We start from the raw sequence: 21769 nt of genomic DNA, 5'->3' as shown, positions 1-21769 counted from the left end.
CTTTCTTTTTTTTTAATTTTTAGTTTTTTTTTCCTGTTCTTTGTGGCTCAAGAGTCAACTGCATGTTTCAAGTTTGTGTTTAAAATTGAAGACTGAAGTTTTCATCTGATGATTATTAAGTTCTAAAAAGAAACATATTTGTCTTAATTCCCATACTAGAAATACTATTTCATATAAATTGAGCTTAATTAATTAGTTTAAATCTTGATTTATTATAGAAAGAAAAAAATTTTTTATTATTGAATTATTATTGAAATTCAAGAGAATAAAAAAAAGTTAAATAACATGAAATAACATGAAACGTATTGGAAACATGAACCTAAAAGTACAGGACTTTGATTTCGAGATAAATTAAATAATAAAACATAACCAAATAATTGCAAATCGCAATGTTCCATCTATATAATATTTTTATATATAATTATTTTTAAAAATAATGATAAAATTTGAGTTCTTTTAAAAAAACAGACACATAAAACAGGACAAATAAGAGAGTATTTCATATAAAATCATATATAAGTAAAAATTATAAGTTAACATATATAAAATTCAACAACAAGGGCTAGAGATGCAATAAATAAAAAATTAGATATGTTAAAAAAAAAATTATAACAACCAATTGATGATGCTATATATAACAAATCATTAAAAAGAATATACTAATAACAAAAATGATTTATGCGATGATAAAAAGAAAATATGATCGTATATAGACTAAAGTTTAATTTAGATAGATAATGAAATTAAAAACAGTAATAAAATTTATTATAACTGTAATTGAACAAAAAAGTTATTGTAGCTGTGATTAAAAAAAATTTTAATAAAAAATTTATATTGACTTGATATTGTTAGAGTTAACATTTGGATTTAATTGGAGGTACGGTGAACTTAATTCGATGCGATGAGATCTAAATGGTTACTTATATGAAAAAAGATTTATGTGACAGACAAAAAAAAATGGTTAAGAAATTGACAAAAGAAAGATTTTATATTAAAATTAATGGATAGGAGACGACACAATAAAAATGCGATAAAAATGATTGTAGATTAATATAAATCAATAAAAAACAATTTTAGATAGATAAAAATTGACAAAATTATTTTTAAATTAATGGATTTATACAACAAAAAGAATAATAATAAGAAGGAAAATGCATAATTAAATGCATGTTATAGAAGAGAATCATTGAAAATAGACAACAGTTATTAAGAAAAAAAAAAATAGAAAACCTAAACTTGGCAGGAAAAGACTAATAAGGGCAAAAGTGCTGAAGTAACATTAAAACAAACATAGATGCAATTTTGAATGGGATAGAGATTTAGGGTGCATATTTCAACACTCTAGTTGCAGTGCCTTTCATTTTCAATTTATTTGGATTTCCTTAGCAACATGATTTGATCTCTTTCTTGGGCATAAGTTAAATTCAGCCAAGAGCTTAACTATGAAAATTACTTCTCTAAGTAGCAGGACACGTCCTAGCTTCATTGTCACAAAACTATCACTCTTCTAGTACAGAATCTACTTTAACTCAACATGATTTGTCACAAACCCGTCACTCTTCTTTGATGCTTATGGGCCAAACTCAAAAAACAGACGTTCATTTGCTAAAGACATTACTGATAATCACTTCTCTACGGCAGCCATCATGGAAAAAGAAAGAAACACTGATCAGATCAACATTAATGCAGTTCTTGAGGTTCAAGCAAGTTCTGTCCGACGGATCAACCGTGAAGTTTTTGTCGAACAAGCTGAAAAGACGCACATGGAATGCAGACGCAACTATTTATGTAAATAGCCTCCATTGGAGGCTACATCATAGACGGTTGTGGGAAATTTGTCTAGGTAGGCCAAGACGAAACCAAGGAAGCCTTGCTTTGTGCAAAGTCGGCTTTCATCGGAAAGTGTACTGCCTCCACCCCATCTACGAGACACCAGATACTACATTATGACCTCGATCATCAGCCGCATGGCTGATGTGATCACTTGTTGGAATAAAGTTCATATGTTAATAAATAATCTCATATCACTAAAAAATATAAATGAGATGTCTTATATATACATGAAAAATTCAATAACTTAATAATTTAAATTTTTGAGCTCAAGTAATGTCTAATATGTATTTATGAACTTTTTGGTGTGCTCCATGGACTCCAATTGTGACAAATTTTGTAATAATTAATATAAAGGTCACGAGTTCAAATTTCAGCAGTATAATATTGCTAGAAATTATTGACAGATTAGAGTCTAAGTTCACCAGAGATTTGAGGTTGCCTCTCAGATTTGAATGGTTAGGTTTAGGAAGAAAAAGCCTCAATAAGACCCATATTGTATGAATACAATGTATTTTTCTTTTTTATACTTTTATTAATATTAAACTTTTCTATTCTAATTAATAAAAAATTAATAATATCATTAATAATAATAATATTACAAATATTATAAATAACACAAATAAACTAATCTTTTTTCTTTTTTTACACTTTTGTTAATATTAAACTTTTCTATTCTAATTAATAAAAAATTAATAATATCATTAATAATAATAATATTACGAATATTATAAATAACACAAATAAACTAATCTTTTTGAATTTACCTTACATCTTCAAATAACTCGATAGATCAAATAACTTAATAAAATAGATTAACTAATCTCACAGTTCTTCGAGTGCTAATATTAAAAAATCATTAAAAATTTGGCTCGTTCATTAGAGATTTGAGATTGCTTACCTCAAAGGAGGTGTTGATAGGATTTATTCACATGAAAAAAAGTCAAATCTAAAAGTTGTCTGCCCTAAATGAGGTGTTATAAGATTTCATCGTACGAGGAAATTTAGAGATTGTTGATAAAAAACTTACATGTGAATAAAAAATCTCACATTACTAAAAAATATAAATAAGATATCTTATATATACATAAAAAACTCAAAAATCTTGGTGTGTCCCCGTGAGCTCCGAGTGGCTCCAAGTGTGACAACTTTCCCAACATCGCCATCACTTCCAATGTATGAATCAATTGAAGGTCAAGGGTCATCCTTCCTAATTATGAACTAATTGAAGGTCAAGGGCCATCCTTAAATCCAGATGAAGCTGAAGTGAAGCCTGAATCTGACAGCAGGGACGAAATTAATCGGCCCTTAGACATTAACAAGGGAAAAAGATGGGCGTATGCTAAAGCTTTAATTAAACTTCTAATTAAACCTATTAATTATGACTTTGATTTTAGTAACAAAATAATTACTGCAATCTTTTCAAACTTCAAATCGGTTTTCCCCTTTTTTTTTTCCCCTTATTCATTTTGCCGTATTAAAATGATTACCATTGCTTTCCACGACGAAATTGTATGAAAAATGAGAGACAAGTTAAACACAAAAACTTCAAATTAAATTAAGACCAAACAAACCATGCATACAAGAGCTTTAAACGTTCAAAGAAACTAAAAACAGCCAAAAGCAACACATGACACATATTCAGTTACATTACATAAGAGAACAACGAAAGACGACCCTTCAAACAAACAGACAAGACAGTGAAACAGAAGCCCTAATTTGAACGTCAGCTTTCATATATTATTTTCAGATACATGGCCGAGCGAGCTTGGAAGTTCATCTGATCACATAGAATCCTTCCGACGCCTGTTGTTGTTCAGCCAAACGATGAACACTCGCTTGGTAATTCCAAGTTCCTCGCAAAACTGTTGTACCTCAGCATCATCGTGTCTCTGGGTCCTCCACCCTAACTTATCAGCAAACCGCATCATTTTGGTCTTCTGCTCCATCGTAAGCTTAGTTCTTTTTGCTCTCTTCTTCGTGTTTTTTTCCTCTTCAATCTCTGCTTCACTCAGTGTTTCGGACCCTGCATCAATATTTCGGTCCCTATTGAATAAAGAAGTCTCACCAGTGAGTCCATTGTGGGATGCTAAAGGTAGGGGTGCCACCAATGGTCTTTGAGGCGGCATTGGTTGAGGCAGAGGTTGAGCAGTAGCGTTGTTGTAGTTGTTAGGGGGATCTTTGCGGTGGAAGCTGCGATGACAGCCGCATGCAGCACACATGAATACGTCGTCATTGCAACAAATGAACTCACCACAACCATCAAAAGCATATCGGCCAAAGGAAGCTGCATGGTTGCGCCTGCATTCTTTGTACCTGCAGATTCTCTCAGTACTCTGATCTGGCACAAGGCTGCAGCATCTTTGGACCGAAATGGGTTCAACCTCTACTGCAGCCTCAACTTTGATCTCACCATTGCTTGTTTCTCCTTCCATGAGAGCGTTTGTTAGTGATTGTCTGAGACAGTGAGAGAGGTGATAATCAGCACGGGTTGTGTGATAGCTAGGCAAGTGAAACGGCTCTTAAATCTGGTGAGAATTGCATCATGGGAATCGCCAGTTGTAAGGTGATTAAGCTGGATGATTGACAGGTTTGTATGTTTGAGTTCAGACGTGTCCTGAAATAAGTAATGGTAATTAAGGTGTTCTCTTTTGCGTTGTATCTTTCTGCATTATGCTTTGTAAACACATCTTTTTGTGTGATTATCACATCATCTCTGAAACAAACGACAAAAGAAAACCTGCATCCCACTTTCCTAGAGTTAAATTAAATTAAAGACGTTCTAAAATTCACTCTTCTTGTTTAACTAAGCTGCAGCCATGCAAGCTCAAATTTGGTTGAATCGAGGCCACGTAGATGGTAGATTCAAATGCTTCTCCTAGAACATATAACATGGAAATCTAGCTTGTTTCGATTATGTATGCCAATCAGGTTTCGGACATTAAAATTTAAGTTAATTAAATCAGAGTGGAACTGTTGAAGAAATTTCTTCCAGGTTAGCAATCGTGAAACATGTCCACGACAAAGATTTCCTTCAATCCATACTTCATACACGACAAAGCTGTGTTGTATTTATGCATGCACGAACGAGCGCAGTAGCCATATCGGGTTCTTGCAAGGGAAAGCTTATATGGCTCGTGTATATAGCAGTGTCCTTTGAGGGGTTATTCACGGAGTACGTAATGAACAAGGACCTAATTATATTATGGGGCTTGGACTGCCATAAAATGAAGTCTCCAGTTTGAATTTCTTTTGATCACAGATCTAAATGGTGTAAGTTATGTTTGGGCCTTACAATTTTGCTTGTCTGAGTTGCAAGGCCCAGCCTGATGTCCAGTTTCTGACTACAAGCCTGAAGCCTATAGGTAACTCAAGCCTACTCTGAGAATATCAACCCACAATTAGATGGGCTTTTTCTCCAGTAAACTGCGTCTGATAACAAATTTAGGTTTCGCGAAACCATATGTGAACTATGGGGAATACTGAACAAGGGCCACTGGTTCACCCTAACAACTATATGTGCGTTTGTCAAGCCCAGACTTTTTGTGGTCCTTTTCATCATTTTTCGTCTAATTTTTCTTTATCATGACGATGAGGTTGATCTATGGTATTTGTTTGGCATCCGTTTGAAGGATGCAAACAAATATAAAAATAGTAGTTATTGTTTACATTAAATTGTAAATTAGAAACTTTATATTTTTTCAGTTAGATATGTTGTTTTCTAACTTCCATAGCAAGCTAGGGTCGTTTGATAATTATGGAGAGTTTTAATCCCTTGTATGGATTTCGAGTTTGAAAAAAAATTTTGTATTAAATTTAAATTTAAATTTAATAGATTTATATAATTATTTTTAAAAAATAACATTTAAAAAATTTAGAATTCAAATTTTAATACTAATAATTGCTTATCATATATACAAAAAATAATAAATACAATTATGAATAAACAAGCTTTATAATTTACTGTAGCAGTGGTTAACTTTCTTCATTTAATATATATCTATAAAAATTGAGTTATCTCAACGAGTAAACTGTAAACAGCTTGTCTACAAACTTTTAAAAAGTTGGAAATTGAGTATCCAAGCTTTGACTATAGGGATTACATAAAGTCTAATCTTTCAACATTGTTTTGAATTCAGTTGGCCTATTCACGCAACAATTTGCCGCCGTTCATAAGTTCTTGCAAGACATGTGATCTCATATTATCAGCGAGGCTAGCGATCCTAAAGCATCAGATATGAAAAATCCCTGGAATCAATTATGAAAGTTTGCATCAAATTTCTCTCTTGTTGGTGTCGTCCTATTTTTTTAGTCTATGAACGGAAGGAAGATGAACGTATTTTTTATTTTGGATCCACATATGTGTTTGACTATTTGACATTATCAGAGAAGATAAATAAACCCTAAAACCCTTTATGCCAAGTTAATATCTCAATTGTCATAATGACACCCTTTCTTTTTCTTTTTCTTTTTTTTTTTTTTTCAGGGAAAGGTATAACCCTTATAAGGAGAAAAAGAGGAGGAGTTTTGGCTCAAAACCAGAACTTCTATGTCTTCATAAAGCCTTCTTAGCCACTTGATCGAGAGGACAATGCAACCTTTGATTTGTCACATTACACATTTTATTTATATTGATAAATTCATCGAAACATTTTTAGTAGTCTAATGGATCAAATTAGACAACACGACATAATGCACCAGAAACCCCCATGGTGCATGGAAATGAAAGAGAACATTGCTAAATCTTTTATTGGCTGGAAACAAAGAAAAAAACCTTAATACCTGAAGCAAACAACTAGGACGTCTAAAACTGAGGATGATTATCAAGCTCCTTACCTCACTTTGATTCTATAGGAGTCCTCACCCTCTTCTTTGCAATAAAGAGTGACTATAGCTGTAACCCTGGGTTTAACAAAATCCCTCCACTCAGAACCGCCGATGGAGAACATGTTGCCTTCTTCACTCGTGCATTTAAAGTTCCACTATTGTGACCCATCTGTAACCTTCAAAACACTAGAACCACCAGGTAGTGCATTGCCACGATAATGGAACCTCAACCTTGCTTCATGGTTAGCTACAAGTTGGACTTTCACGATCTCCGCCATTTCTGCAGGCTCCCAAATATATAATAGAATGCTTCACAAAATTTTCCCTTAAAAGATTGTAATCTGATTGCACTCTTTAAGCTCTTTGTGTGTGAAGTGGTTTGTCCCTCCATTGAAGGGTGTGGACATCAATTTGTCCAAACAAAATACAAAGTACGTAATATAAAGGATTATGTTTGCTTGGGAACTATTAAATGCTCTTCAAACGGTTTGATTGGCGGTTGAATTGCGTTATATTTTGACTTTAGAGAAAAAGCTGAGTTTTGCAAATCTGAATTTTGCTTTTATATGGTGTTGAAGTATGCCTGGTTGCTTACTTTATTTAGGAGAATTTGTAAGGCAATAGAGAAGTTATGTGCAAGACTGTTGTCGGTCGACAAGGATTATACAGTCATGTGCAAGGCATGTGCAACGATTATACTTTTTTTGTTGACATTTTCCTCTTTATAGATTTGTGCTGCCTGATCTTCCTCGTCTAACTGTTTTGTCTAGAGAATTTAGAGAACACCTTGAAAGGATTGAAAGAGAAGGAGAAAAAGTCTGAAGCACTAGAGCCTGAATCATTTTCCTTTGCAGTTATGAATGTTATAATATGTAAGTCCAAAAATTTATTCGTTAAACATAATTTTAAGAGTCATTATCAATAATTTTTTAGTTATGATTAGTCATTTAGATAAATTTATCACTTTTTAAAGAGAAATTTCAATTTTAATTTAATACTTTTTTGAAAAATAAACTCAAATCTACGAAACTAAATTTAGAAGTATAGTTAGGAATGAGTAATATTATAGCACTTTCATGACATTCATTCAAAAGATGATACTAATTAATTTTATGTTATTCAAAACTTAAAATGTATTTATAATTTTATCAAATAAATTTAATATTAAAAGTTAATTTTAAAATTATGCTAATAGATTAATAGCAATTTAAAAAAACTTCATATCTCTTAGATGTATTTATAAAAACTAATATCTTACTCTAATAAGACTTCAGTGGATTTATTAATATATTTTTAAAAATTAATTATTTTTAAAATCAATAAAATCTTTGAATAATTTTATAAAATTTTATTTCAAAACACTTCTAATGGTTTGATAAAATTTTGTTTTAAAAATTTTTTATGCATTTGTTTAAAAGAATCATTAAATTTTTTAATAATTTTATAAGTTTTAACCTAAAATTTAAATTCTTTAATAATTTAATAAAATTTAAAATTTTATTTTTCTAAAAAATTAAATTTTTTAATAATTTGATGAGTTTAAAAGAAAAAATTACAGTCTAACCCACGTGATGGCTACGTATTTATGGGGCGTAATGAAAAAACAGTGCAATGAAACTCCGTGAAAAAAGGTTGGAAAATGGAGTGGGGCGGCCAGTGAAAGAGAGAAAAAGGGTGGGTCGTGGTTTCGGCTGAACTTTTCTTTTGATCTTTTCCTAGTACGAGTGTACGACTTGTTCGGAAGTGGCTATCCTTTTGGTTTCTGGTCCAAAGGAGGATACGATAATTAATGGCTATGCTTTTGGTTTCTGTCCAAAGGAGGTAATGATAATTAATGGCTATGCTTTTGGTTTCAGTCCAAAGAAGGTAATGATAATTAATGGTTATCCTTTTGGTTTCTGTCCAAAGGAGGTAATGTTAATTAATGGGTATACTTTTGGCTTTCGTCCAAAGGAGGTAATGACAATTACTAGCAGATGATAAAGTTTAGATTCTATACACTGAATTATTTTATTAATTAAATGAATCAAATAATGTTATTTTATTAATAAATAAAATTTTTAAAAATTAATATTTATTTATTAATAAAATAATATTATTTAAAATATTAATAATATATAAAATTTATACAGATAATATATCAAATGTAAGTTTATAAGAATAATCGTATGGCCCATTTCCACTGTGCAGTACAACGCCACGTGGTGCTTTTAAAACCGCTTGTCCCACTGACCTCTGTCGGTTTGATCAATTGCCCAAGGAGCCAGAAGAAAAAGGTCGTCCGGTTAGCGCGATTTAAGGTTTTAAAGTGGGAGAAATAAAATTAAAAAAAAAAAAGAAAAAAGAAAGATATAATAAAGCCTTGGTGTGTGATTTGGTCACTATGAATATTCAGTTCAATATTGTACAAAAATATGTCGTTTCCTAGAAAGTTTGGGTGGCCAGGGGAATTTGGTATGGATTACATGGAGAAAAATCGTTGCTTTGGAATATAGAGAACAGTTTAGGGTACTCGGAAGGATTAAAAAATTGAAATATTGTGCTTTAAACCTATAGCCCCTTGTATTAAGGGCATGTCAAGTTTGGAGTGAGAGAGAGGGGACGTTGATTCAGAAACAAATGGTAATACTAGTGTTCTTTGCGTTCTCTATTCTTTGAACCTAATTGATAGGTGAAAACGACTGTTCGAAATATTGCTTGGAATCAACATATTAGAAGGGAATCTTTCCTGATCGAGCGTAAGTTTAAACCCACCATACCGGTAAATGCTCTAATAATAATTTGGTATGATTTTTATTAATTGAAATTTTAAGAAAATTTATCTTTATATTTTTCAATTATTTTTTAAAAAATAATTTTTTTCTTAAAATATTTTCCAAATCTACTTTCAATTATTATTTTCAAGCAATTAAAACTTCAAGAGTTTAGATATGCGTACGAAGAAACAAATGAATGAACAAAAACAAAGCAAAATAGTAAATAAATGAAATAAATAAAGTTAAAAGAGAATACCCCGGTAAATGTACTCATCCTGAGAAAGAAATCCCAGTAAATTTGGCGACAACCCCCTTTAAACATATTCTCCTCATTTCTTAAATCTATATATATGTATATATATATATTCCTTTCTCACAGGGCCGTTGTTGATTCGAGCCAAGCCTCACTCTGTTTGCTCAAAATCTAGTGCTTGACTACCATGCTGGCCACCATACTCTGTTCGCCTAAGGCACCGACAACTTTCATTTTTGCCACTTTTGCCTTAGCTCATCTTTCTCTCCTGATCCAAACTATACAAAAGGAGAAATCTGAAAACCCACAATAAACCCAAGGAAACTATCCAAAAGACTTCCGACTTTGAATGAGATTTACATTGGAGTTCTTACTTCAAAAGTGATTTACGCCAACATAACTTCATCACCAGAAGAATTCCGTTCCAATTCAAATACCCTTCGGAAATTCACCAGCACTTTTATTTTTCACAAAATAAATTGAAATTGAACGTTATTACAAATAAAAATAAAAATAAAAAACAAAACAAACAAACAAACAAACAAAATTAAAGATAAAAAATAAAATAAAATAAATAAAAGAAAATTATCATATAGTTGGTTTGGACTCTAGACTCCATCCAAATTCAAATAACATAATCTTTTTTCAAAATCTGAAATAAAGTATAATTTAAAACCCAATATTAACCAAAATTAAAATGTGTCAATCTAAAGCCTAATTCAAACAATTTGATCAATGAATTTTTTTAGGCTCGATTACAATTTAAAAGGGAGCTTCGAAGCTTGATAACAGTTTAAAAGAGGGCTTCTTTACACCTAGGGATGGCAAAATAGACGGGCGACCCGTGACATGACACGGTCCAGCCCATTATTGTACTATAGTACTCATGCCAAGTCAGACACGACCCTCTTATTCGTGTCGCGCTGGACTGAGCATTTCAAAGCTCACAAATTCACACAGTACATGGGTTGGCATCCCAACTAGGATGAGTTTTAATTCGATTGATTTCAAAAAATAAATTTTTTTTAAAAAAATAAATTTCGAATAAGGTAGAATATTATTAAAAAAAATCAAAATCAGATTAAGTTTAAATTTTAAGTAAATTTGATTTGATTTGACTTGATATTATATAAAAATTATTTTTTAATTATTTTATTTATATATTTATATATTTATATAATTATATATTTAAATATTTATATTTTAAAAATAATATTTTATTGATAAAATCTAAAATTAATTAATATTTTATGTAAATTTTATATGAATCTAAAATTTTAAATAAATTACAAGAAAAATAAGATAATCTTAATTAGAATATAATATGATCTTTAATAAGTTAAGAAAATAAAAATTCTAGCACATCTTTTAATTGTGAAATTATTTTTTATTTACAACAAAATGTTAAGGGGTCGTTTGGGATCAATTTCATTTCACGTTTTATGTTTTTGTTTTTAAAATTTTGCAAGAAAAAACATAAATTCCATTTGGTAAAGAGATTTTTTTTTTCCAAATTTTAGAAATTGGCAACAGAATTTCCAAAATAGTAGGAAACATGATTTTTATGTTTTGGACAATTTGCAGAACATTTTGGAAACATGTTTTACGAAAAACACGGAAAGTGAACAGTACTCTTTTAATGAAGTCATCATTCGAATCTATACAAGAGTATATTTGACCCCTTTTATCATTTTATACCTTTTATTTGTTTCACACAAGCATATTTTATCCTTTCGACTTGCGGGTTGCGTCAGCAAGCAATTTGCTATGGTGGCGAATTAGAAAAAGGCTTCCCCACTGCGATTTAAATATTAATTATGTCTGTATCAAATTTAAATAATAATTGTGTTTGTATCAAATTTAAATATTAATCGTATTTATATACCTAAGTATGAAAAAATCACTATGTAATTTTTAAAATCATAACATTAAGGGGAATTTTATACAATAACAAATGAAATAATTTTAGTCATATTTCAAAATTAAAAATAAATTTGTACCTTACAAATAATATATTACAATTATATATTGTTATTACAATATATTTAATGTTCGATATTAATAAATTGCAAAATTAAAAAAATTACATGTCAACTTGCCAAATATGTTTTATATTTTCAGTTTTTAAAATCTTACAACAATATTAGTTAACAAAACATATTTTCTGTTTTCAAATTTTCAAAATAAAACATGATAAAACCAAAAACAAAAATTGACAACGATACCAATCTACCCTAAAGTTAAAAAAAAAAGAATTAAATTTTTTTTTTATAATTCATGATCTACTAACATCTCATGTATTCATAATTCCATCGAAGTTTTCTCTCAGGGAAAATGAAATAGTTCTTAATTAAAAAAAAATTAATGTGAAAAAAATTAAAAAAATTATTTGATGGATCGTAGGTTAGCACGATAAGATCTATATTGATCATGGAAATGTGTCGTGCTAAATATTTTTTAATAAAGATTGTGCTTAGCATGGCTTTTTTTTTGTGTTGGGCCAATTCGGCCCATTACAAAATAATACCAAACACTGGGCTGTGCCAAGCCGGCCCATTTGGCCCATTTACCTCATCTATTTCCAACTCAACTTTTTTTAAATACATCGTAAAAATTGTATTACAAATTTAATTTTTAATGAAATTACTTAAATATCAACTAATTAATTACCTTTTTGTTTTTCACACTTCCTTCCCGAAATAGATTTACAAAAGTTCTTAAAGATTTTCGAAAATAAATATCCAAAAACTTAAAAATTTTCAAAAATAAATTACGGGCAACGTTTAAGAACTTCCGGTTTTCTTTTCCGAAAACCCTAATTTGAACGTCTCATATATTATTTTCAGACGCATGCATAAGCGCGCTTGGAAGTTCATCTGATCACATAGAATCCTTCCGACGCCTGTTGTTGTTCAGCCAAACGATGAACACTCGCTTGGTAATTCCAAATTCCTCGCAAAACTGTTGTACCCCAGCATCATCATGCCTCTGGGTCATCCACCCCAACTTATCAGCAATCCGCATTATTTTTCTCTTTCGCTCCATCGCAGGCTTAGTTCTTTTTGCTCTCTTCTTCGTGTTTTTTTTCCTATTCAATCTTTGTTCCACTCAGTGTTTCGGACCCTGCATCAATATTTCCGTCCTTATTGAATAAAGAAGTCTCACCAGTGAGTCCATTGGGGGATGCTAAAGGCAGGGGTCCCGGCAATGGTCTTTGAGGCGGCATTGGTTGTGGCGGAGGTTGAGCAGTAACGTTGTTATAGTCGTTTGGGGGATCTTAGGAGTAGAAGCTACGATGACAGCCGCATGCAGCACACATGTATGGGTTGTCATTGCAATAAATGAACTCACCACAACCATCAAAAGCATATTGGCCAAAGGAAGCCGCATGGTTGCGCCTGCATTCTTTGCAACTGCAGATTCTCTCAGTACTCTGATCTGGCACAAGGCTGCAGCATCTTTGGACCGAAATGGGTTCAACCTCTACTGCAGCTTCAACTTTGATTTCACCATTGCTTGTTTCTCCTTCCAATTGAGCGTGTGTTTGTGATTGTCTGAGACAGTGAGAGAGGTGATAATCAACACGGGTTGTGTGATAGGTAGGCAAGTGAAACAGCTCTTAAATTTGGTGAGAATTGCATCATGGGAATCGCCAGTTGGAAGGTGGCTAAGATGGATGATTGACAGGTTTGTATGTTTGAGTTCAGACGTGTCCTGAAATAAGTAATGGTAATTAAGGTTTTCTCTTTTGCGTTGGATCTTTCGGCATTATACTTTGTAAACACATCTTTTTGTGTGATTATCACATCATGTCTGAAACAAGCGACAAAAGAAAACCTGTATCCCACTTTCCTAGAGTTAAATTAAAGACATTCTAAAATTTACTCTTCTTGTTTAACCAAACTGCAGCCATGCAAGCTCAAATTTGGTTGAATCGACACCCTGTAGCTAGTAGATTCAAATCCTTCTCCTACAACATATAACATGGAAATCTGGTTTCGATTATGCTATGCAAATCAGGTGTCGGACATCAAAATTTAAGTTAATTAAATTAGAGAATAGAAACGTTGATGAAACTTCTTCCAGGGTTAGCAATCGTGAAACATGTCCACGACTCCTTGAATCCATACCACATACACGACAAAGCTGTCTTGTATTTATACATGCACGAAGGAGCGCAGTTGCCATAACGGGTTCTTGCAAGGGAAAGCTTATATGGCTCGTGTATACAGCAGTGTCCTTTGAGGGTTTACTCACTAGGTACGTAATGAACAAGGACCTAATTATATTATGGGGGCTTGGACTACCATAAAATAAAGTCACTAGTTTGAATTACTTTTGATCACTGATCCAAAAGGTGCAAGTTATGTTTGGGCCTTACAATTTTACTTGTCTGAGTTGCCAGGCCCCAGCCTCCTGTCCAGTTTCTGACTACAAGCCTGAAGCCCATAGCTAACTCAAGCCCACTCGTCTAATATAAACCCACAATTCGATGGGCTTCTTCTCCAGCAAACTGAGTCCGGTAACAAATTCGGGTTTGGCAAAACCATTTATGAACTCTAGGAATACCTAATATGGGACACTGGTTCACCCTAACAACTATATGTGTGTGTTTGTCAAGCCCAGACTTTTTATGGTCCTTTTTTAACATTTTTCTTCAAATTTTTCTTTATCAAGACGATGAGGCTGATATATGGTATTTGTTTGGCATCAGTTTGAAGGATGCATTTTTTGAAGAAATAATAGTTATTGTTTGACATTGAATTGTAAATAGAAAGTCTACATTTTTTCAGTTAGATATGTTGCTTTGCAACTTCGATTGCTAGCTAGGGTCGTTTGATAATTATGGAGAGTTTCAATTCCGTATATGGATTTCGAGCTTGAAATTTTTTATTTGTATATTAAATTTTAAATTTAATTTATTTGATTCCTTGTGTGTTTGACTCGCTAAGCTTTGAATATTATTTTGAATTCAGTTGGGCCTACTGACACAACAAAGTTCAGCAGCTCTCGCAAAACATGCGATGTCATGTTATCGACAAGGTTCGCGATCCTAAAGCAACAGTTTAGAAAAGCCTCTGGAATCAATTATGAAAATTTGCATCAAATTTCTCTGTTCTTGGTGTCGTCTGATTTTTTTAGTCTATGAACAGAAGGAAGATGAACGTATGTTTATTTTGTATCCACATATTTGACTGACTATTTGTCATTATCAGAAAAGATAAATAAACCCTAAAACCCTTTATGCCAAGTTAATATCTCAATTATCATAACGACACCCTTTAATTTGTATTATTATACATTTTATTTATGTTGATAAATTCATTGAAACATATTCAGTAGTCTAATGGATCAAATTAGTCAACACAACATACTGCACCAGAAAATAAGAGCCCTGGAGCCCCGAGGTGCAAGGAAATGAAAGAGAACATTGCTAAATCTTTTATTTTCTGGATACAAAGAAAAAAACGTTAATACCTAAAGCAAACAACTAGGACGTCTAAAACTGAAGGATGATTATCAAGCTTGCTGCCTCACTGTGATTGTGTAGTAGTCGTTACCCTCTTCTTTGGAATAAAGAGTGACTATAGCTGTAACCCTGGGTTTAACAAAATTCCTCCACTCAGAACCGGTGATGGAGACCTCGTTGCCTTTCTTCGTGCAATTAAATTTCGGAAATTTAGACCCAACTTTAACCTTCAAAACACTTGGACCATCAGGGAGTGCACTGCAATGATCAGTAAACTTCCAATATGCTTCATGGTGAGCTTGAAGTTTGACTTCCTTGATCTTCGCCATTTCTGCAGCTCTCCAAATATTTAATAGAACGCTTCTCAAACTTTTCCCTTAAAAGATTGTAATCTGATTGCACTTTTCAAGCTGTTTGTGTGTGAAGTGGATTGTCCCTCCATTGAAGGGTTTATTTATAGGTAAGCTGCTTTACTTAATCGAGCAAAAAAAGAAAAAAAATATTGAAGAAAATGATAATATCGCGAGAAAAGCCTAAAATCTTCCGACATTCTTCGAAGTCGAATGTTTTCAAAAAAGTTTTCATGCATATCTGGTATGTATTGCATGATAACTAGGTCTAACAATTAAGTTGTCATCAAATCGCGCAACTTTTCGTTTTTTCAATACAAAAAAGAAAAGTTTTGAACTAGACAAACATCTGACAAAGAAAATCATAATATAAGTTCAATTTTTTAATTACAAAATAGGGTTTTCATAACTTGTTCTAGAAGACAATAACTTATGCGTGAGGTAGCTGTACTAGTATGTACTATAATAATAAAATTAATGGCATGTCAGTTTCTCCCCAAAAAAGACTGTGATCAGTCTAAACACTCAGCTGATGACTAAACTGATTAGTATCGTTATCTTCATTCCGGACATGTCGTGACATGCCATGACAATTATCTTTCTAAACGTGATCGCTGGCTACGTTGCTTGAGAGATCATGGGTTTGAATGAAGCGACTACTTTTTTTTTTTTTTTCGTTCGATTGTCCTAACTGGGGTTTTTAACTTTTTATTTGTTATCTACAACATGCCAAAATGTTGAAAAGTCAACAAGGTCACGCAATTAGTTTCTTACTATTATTTTATTTTCTTGATTGCCGTTTGTAATGTATACTTTTCCATGATTTCTTCTTTCTTCGTCTATTTTAACCGAACATTCCAATGGAAACGATTATAAAAATTTAAAAGTCTTGAGACTAAAATAAAATAAATTTAAAAAATTAAAGAATCAAATTGAAGAATCGTTATTGCATCTTGAGTGAATATTATTTTTATTATATGCATACCAAAATATATATGTTTTATCTTAAAAAGTTATATGTCAAATAATATTACACATTAATTAACATTAATTTGTAAAAATTATTATGCCTAATCCAATGTAATGATGTGCACTACATGTGACTTGAAGATATCACTCATTGCAATTATCTCATGTCTTGAGTTGAGATTCTTTTTGTTCAATTCAATCTCAAATTTTGATTTGAAATTAATGTTAGCTAGTTGAAATTTCATGTCAATATGTATTAACCGTATTAAATATTTTCCCATCCTAGGATGACTAATTTGCTTTGTTTATATTATGAAATAAATAATATATATCTTTGCTTTATTTAGAAGGCATTGATCATGACCTCATGACACCAAATAAACCAAGCAAATGTGACATTACTTATCCATCCTTGTGATAAATTTTAATAACACCCAAAATTTAAAATTCCTAAACATGTATCTTTAAAATCATTTTAAAAAATTAAAAGTAATGTTGATTGCATTATAAAAAGGTTTCATGCATGCATTTATTGCCAAACAATATATTCGGCCGACAATCCAATAATTAATATTATCGAATGATTTATATAGTTGAATCTCATAAAATATTATAATTTAAAAAATTTCAATATAATTGCAACCCATTATTAGTATCAGGGATTGTTGTCTTCCCACAACCAAACATTTCTATTAAAGGAAGTGGGTCACGATTGAATTGTTTATTTTTTAACTAGCAAAATTAATTGTTTAATTAATTAATTAATTAGTTAAGTGAAGGATTTTGCAATAAGCCGACACTGACAGTTTGGAGAAACGAAAGTGGTCCATGGCGGCCTGACCATTACAAGGTTTTGTAGTGCGGCTGCGTGCAAGGCACGTGTGATTTGCTCGCTCTTTCACTCAATGACACTGCTTTGGGTGAGTGAGTGAGTTGGACCTTAGCCGCAATATATAATTCTATTTCTTTATATTTTTTTTATGTTTCAAAATAGAAAGTTTTAATTAACTAAACATACGTCAGAGTAAACAATAAAAATTTAAATACATCTTACGAAATAAATTAATTAAAAAATTATACCAACTTGATTGTAAATTTAAAAAAAAAACAGTAAATATTGAGGAATCAGAAAATGATTGCACATTTTATCTCTCAATGATAAATCATTAACGAAACTTACAAATTTGGTCTGACTTCTAACGGTGCATGGGATCATGAGGACTAAGAATTAGGGCTAGCTGTAATTTAAAGGCTTAAAGTTTGAGATTTTGAGGTTTTACATTCAACATTATATATGTTAATTTCGTATTATGAGATGATTAGCACCAACTTGATTTAAAATTTTAATTTAATAGTTCCTAACCATTAAAATTACTTGCTACTTTCAATTTGAAGTTTGAAATATTATTTGCAAATTGCACAAAAGAATAATATATATACACACACTTGATTCAAATTTGTGAGGCTTATTAATTCAAAAAAAAAAAAAGTGTAAGGCTTTGACCATGCATGTTCGGAAAAAAAAATTATTACATGATATTCAATTGTAAATATAATTATAGAAGCATTATATTATTGCAATTAGCTAGAAATGTTATGAATAAATTAACAAGCTTTAAAAATACAAGAACATTTTCTTTTTTTTTTAAGAAAAAAAGAGAAACAAATTAAAGCAGATGGCTTCTTAATTTCTAGCACACATCCTTCTACACAAACTGTTGCCACTTGATACTGCTGCTTTATACATCCTGGCTATAAATATTTATCTAAATGATGCATAAGAGAGAGAATCTGGCTATAGTTACTATATATTTCACCACTGGGCTAGCTAGCAATTTTATTTTATTTAGGCCGAATTAGTGCCAGTAATCCAGCTGTACTATTCCTATAAATACTTTAAGAAGCAGCAAGTATGAACTACTACCAGCAACAGCAATGTTGTTTAATCTCTTCTTACTTCAATTTTGTAGTCAGCGTCAGAGCCTTCATCATATTTGTAAAGGGCTATTTTATCAGCACCCTTATGTTTATGGATAAATTCCTTTCATTTACTTCCATGAATCGTCATATCTCCATTCGAATTCGAAACCTTGCACTCGAAATTCCACCCCTCTTCTCCATCTTTAACTCTCAAGAGTCCATGAGAAAGGCGAAGGAAACTTTTGCCATTGGAAATCGTCCAGCTACGCTCCAAGTAACTTTTGAAGTCAGTTTCACAGATTGGTGCCATGGGAGCGAGCTAAAATGTTTTTGTAATTTTAACTATTAGAGATTTGAGAGAGAGAGAGAGAAAAAAAAAGATGATTTTGAGAGCTTTTAGCACCAATCTTTTTGGTAGTGAAGGTAGATGATCAATGACAAGGGTCTTATGCATTTATATAGATATAGTTTGCATACTATGAGCACGCACGACAAGTTCTTTTGCTTGTGGATGTGCCTTGCACCTAAGCATACGCACGATTGCTTCTCGCTATCTTGAGAGACTGAGAGTTTGAGATAGCTTGAGTGTTTGGCTATAGGAATTAAAAATTCTCTCTGAATTAAGACCAAATCCGCTGTCCAAAAAGCTTTTCTTTTTGGCCAGAGCTCAACAGCCAGCTCATAGCTGGCAACTTTCTTCATTATATTTTGCACAAGTTTAAAATATGTCAGTATTTTTTTTTTTTTTTGGTCTCGCAATGAAAGAAATTATAATCTACCGACATTCTTCGACGTCGAATGTTTTTCAAAATGTTTCGTGCATTTTGGAAAACTTGATGCACCACAGCAACCCTAAACTTATGAACTGACTTTATTTTGAAGAAAAAAAGACAACCCAAAAGATGGGGCCCTATATCTCATGCTTCAACTAAACCTCTCAAATTTCGGCTATCTAGTCAACACACCACCGCTCACGTTAAGAACAAACAAACGTTCGGTTTCATTTTTTATTTATTTATTTTTAAACAACATAAACAAACAAGTTCTTAAATTATTTATTAAGAGTTGAAAGTTCAGAATTTAATTTATGTAATTATTTTAAAATATAGTTCTTCCATTTTATTTTCTTTGTTTATTTTTTTAGAATGTTCTAAAATTATTTTTTTAATATTTAAAATTCTTATTTTTCATACTAAAAAATTATTTTTATATTTTTTATATTTAAAAATATGAAACTTTAATTTTATAAAAAAATTAAAATTTAATACTAAATACATTAAAATCAAATTTTTTTTCTTAAATTTTATAAAAATCAATAACACTCAAACAATTTTAAAAAAATTTAACAAACATAAAATTTAAATTTCAATCGTTATATCTTTTTACATGCCAAAGCCGTCGTCCCGTTTTAAAAGAAATATTAACAACTAAAATTTTTAGTTGTGCAATATTGTAGAGCGACCAGATTGATATTCCCTTGTGGTGTTGCTTCAAGTTCGAAGACCTATCACTTTAAATCTTGCTAATGGCACATGCACAACTAACTCAAAGGTCAATTTTTTAAAATTTTTTGTAATTTATAACCCATTTTCTCAACCATAACTCCTACTTTGCGTTTTGATATAACAAATAGTTTTCATTTTTGTTTGATAAATTAATTTTATAATGTGTATCTTGTTTTACAAAGAATGAAAGATATATTACATAAACCGGGCTTTTTTTTTTTTTGGCTCAATCGTAATGCAACAAAATTTATTGATCACATAAAAAGTTGTTCAAGAAAATCTTGGTAAGACTTCAAAAGAAAGAACATGAAAAGTACCTCAGCCAATTAAGGTTTTCAATTTATTGAACATCTTGATAATTAATCTTGATAACTACTAGAGATTTGAGAGAGAGAGAGAGAGAGAGAGAGAGAGAGAGAGAGAGAGAGAGAGAGAGAGAGAGAGAGAGATGATTTTGAGAGCTTTTGGCACTAATCTTTTTGGTGGTGACTTTCTTCATTATATTTTGTATAAGTTAAAATATCAGTTTTTTTTCCCCCACAATCAAAGAATTATAATGTTGGAAAATGCTAAGTGGATAAGATAAGACAATCACAGAAAAAGTATCCTTAAAAATCAAACATGTCTAAAGTTATGTTTGAGCTGTTTCTAGCTGTATTATATAGAATTTTTCATATGCATTTAAAAACTTTATTATGTTATTATTATTATTATTTATAATATCAAAATATAACTTTGACTGAATTAGAGGTCTTTTTGCTTGGCTTACAAATTAAAGTCTTTATCATTTTGGACAAAACTTAAATGAAAATTTTTAAGTGTAGTTTTTAGTTTGTGAAATTTTTTTTTGAAATGATTTAATAAAACTTTTAATAAAAGAAATTCAAATCAATAGATTGATAAAATTTAATGTGATTATTGATAATATGTAAAAAAGTATTTAAAATATTTTTTATAATTCAAATTTAATTAATATTTATTTAACAGTAAAAATTTTGTCAACATTTTTGCTCAAAATGTTTATATAAAAAAATATGTCAAAATTTATTAAATTTTTTTAAATTTGCATACTTGATTTATATAACAAGATTTTTTAATATATCGATTTTAATTTTTTATTTTAAATTTTATTTAATAGTTTTTAATAAAAAAACTTCATAAATTTTATCTAAAAAATTAATGGATGTAACATTATGAGTTTACTTTCTAGGAGTGATAACGGTTCAATTCGAATTAAATAAGATCGGATTCGGTTTAATGTTTTAAATAATGTATAGTATTATAAATTTTTAAAATTAGAACCAACTTTTTCTTGAAACCAATCTTATCCAAACCGAATTTTACCGATTTAGTTTGATTTAGTTTATCATTTTTTAAATTTTTATATATTATTTTAATAAGATTTTTTTAATATATTTAAATAAATTTATATATAAAATAATTATTTTTATTTTACAAAAATTTTAAATAAATATAAACTAATAAAAATATATAATTTAATTCAATTTAATTTTTTTATTTTTTATATTTTAATACAAATTTATATACATATTTAATATCCTAACTTAATCTAAGCTAAATAAAAAAAAAATCAATTTAATTTCAAATCGATTTTTTATTTTCTCACATCATAACTTTTAACTTAGTTAAAAGCTTACAGAAATGGCTTTGTATTGAAGAAAAAAGACAACCGAAAACATTCAGTCCCACATCTCATACTAACTAAACATCTCAAATTGTGGCAATCAAATCAACATCATCGTCGGTCACTTTTATGAACAAACAAACATACGGTTTCTTCTTTTTGTTTATTTTTAAACAAAATAAACCAACAAATTCTTAAATTAATGTACTTAACAGTTAGAAAATTTGAGTCACAAAATATTGTA

At 30.6% G+C, this 21769-nt stretch overlaps 1 protein-coding gene and 1 pseudogene across 1 annotated transcript; both read right to left on the bottom strand.

The window, feature by feature from the left end:
* Positions 1-3614: 3614 nt before the first annotated feature.
* Positions 3615-6935, bottom strand: LOC149518978 (zinc-finger homeodomain protein 2-like). Its single transcript, XM_089760435.1, has 2 exons — positions 6834-6935; positions 3615-4349 (listed from the first exon to the last, which is right to left on the bottom strand). The coding sequence occupies exons 1-2, from the start codon at positions 6933-6935 to the stop codon at positions 3615-3617; spliced, it is 837 nt and encodes a 278-aa protein (XP_089616561.1).
* Positions 6936-12546: 5611 nt separating this feature from the next.
* On the bottom strand, positions 12547-20379 carry LOC111281737 (zinc-finger homeodomain protein 5-like; annotated as a pseudogene).
* Between the last annotated feature and the right edge of the window lie 1390 nt (positions 20380-21769).

This window comes from Durio zibethinus, chromosome 5 (assembly GCF_047325235.1).
Source record: "Durio zibethinus cultivar Kanyao isolate XHJ-2024 chromosome 5, ASM4732523v1, whole genome shotgun sequence".
Lineage (NCBI taxonomy): Eukaryota > Viridiplantae > Streptophyta > Magnoliopsida > Malvales > Malvaceae > Durio > Durio zibethinus.
The sequence above is the reverse complement of the archived record's forward strand: the minus strand, read 5'-3'. Positions and strand labels throughout refer to the sequence as shown.

Coding starts and splice junctions, on each gene's coding strand:
- LOC149518978 (XM_089760435.1), bottom strand. CDS start 6,935: ATGGCGGAGATCGTGAAAGTCCAACTTGTAGCTAACCATGAAGCAAGG. Junction 4,350..6,833: donor GTGGTTCTAGTGTTTTGAAG/GTTACAGATGGG, acceptor CAGATTTAAGAG/CCGTTTCACTTGCCTAGCTA.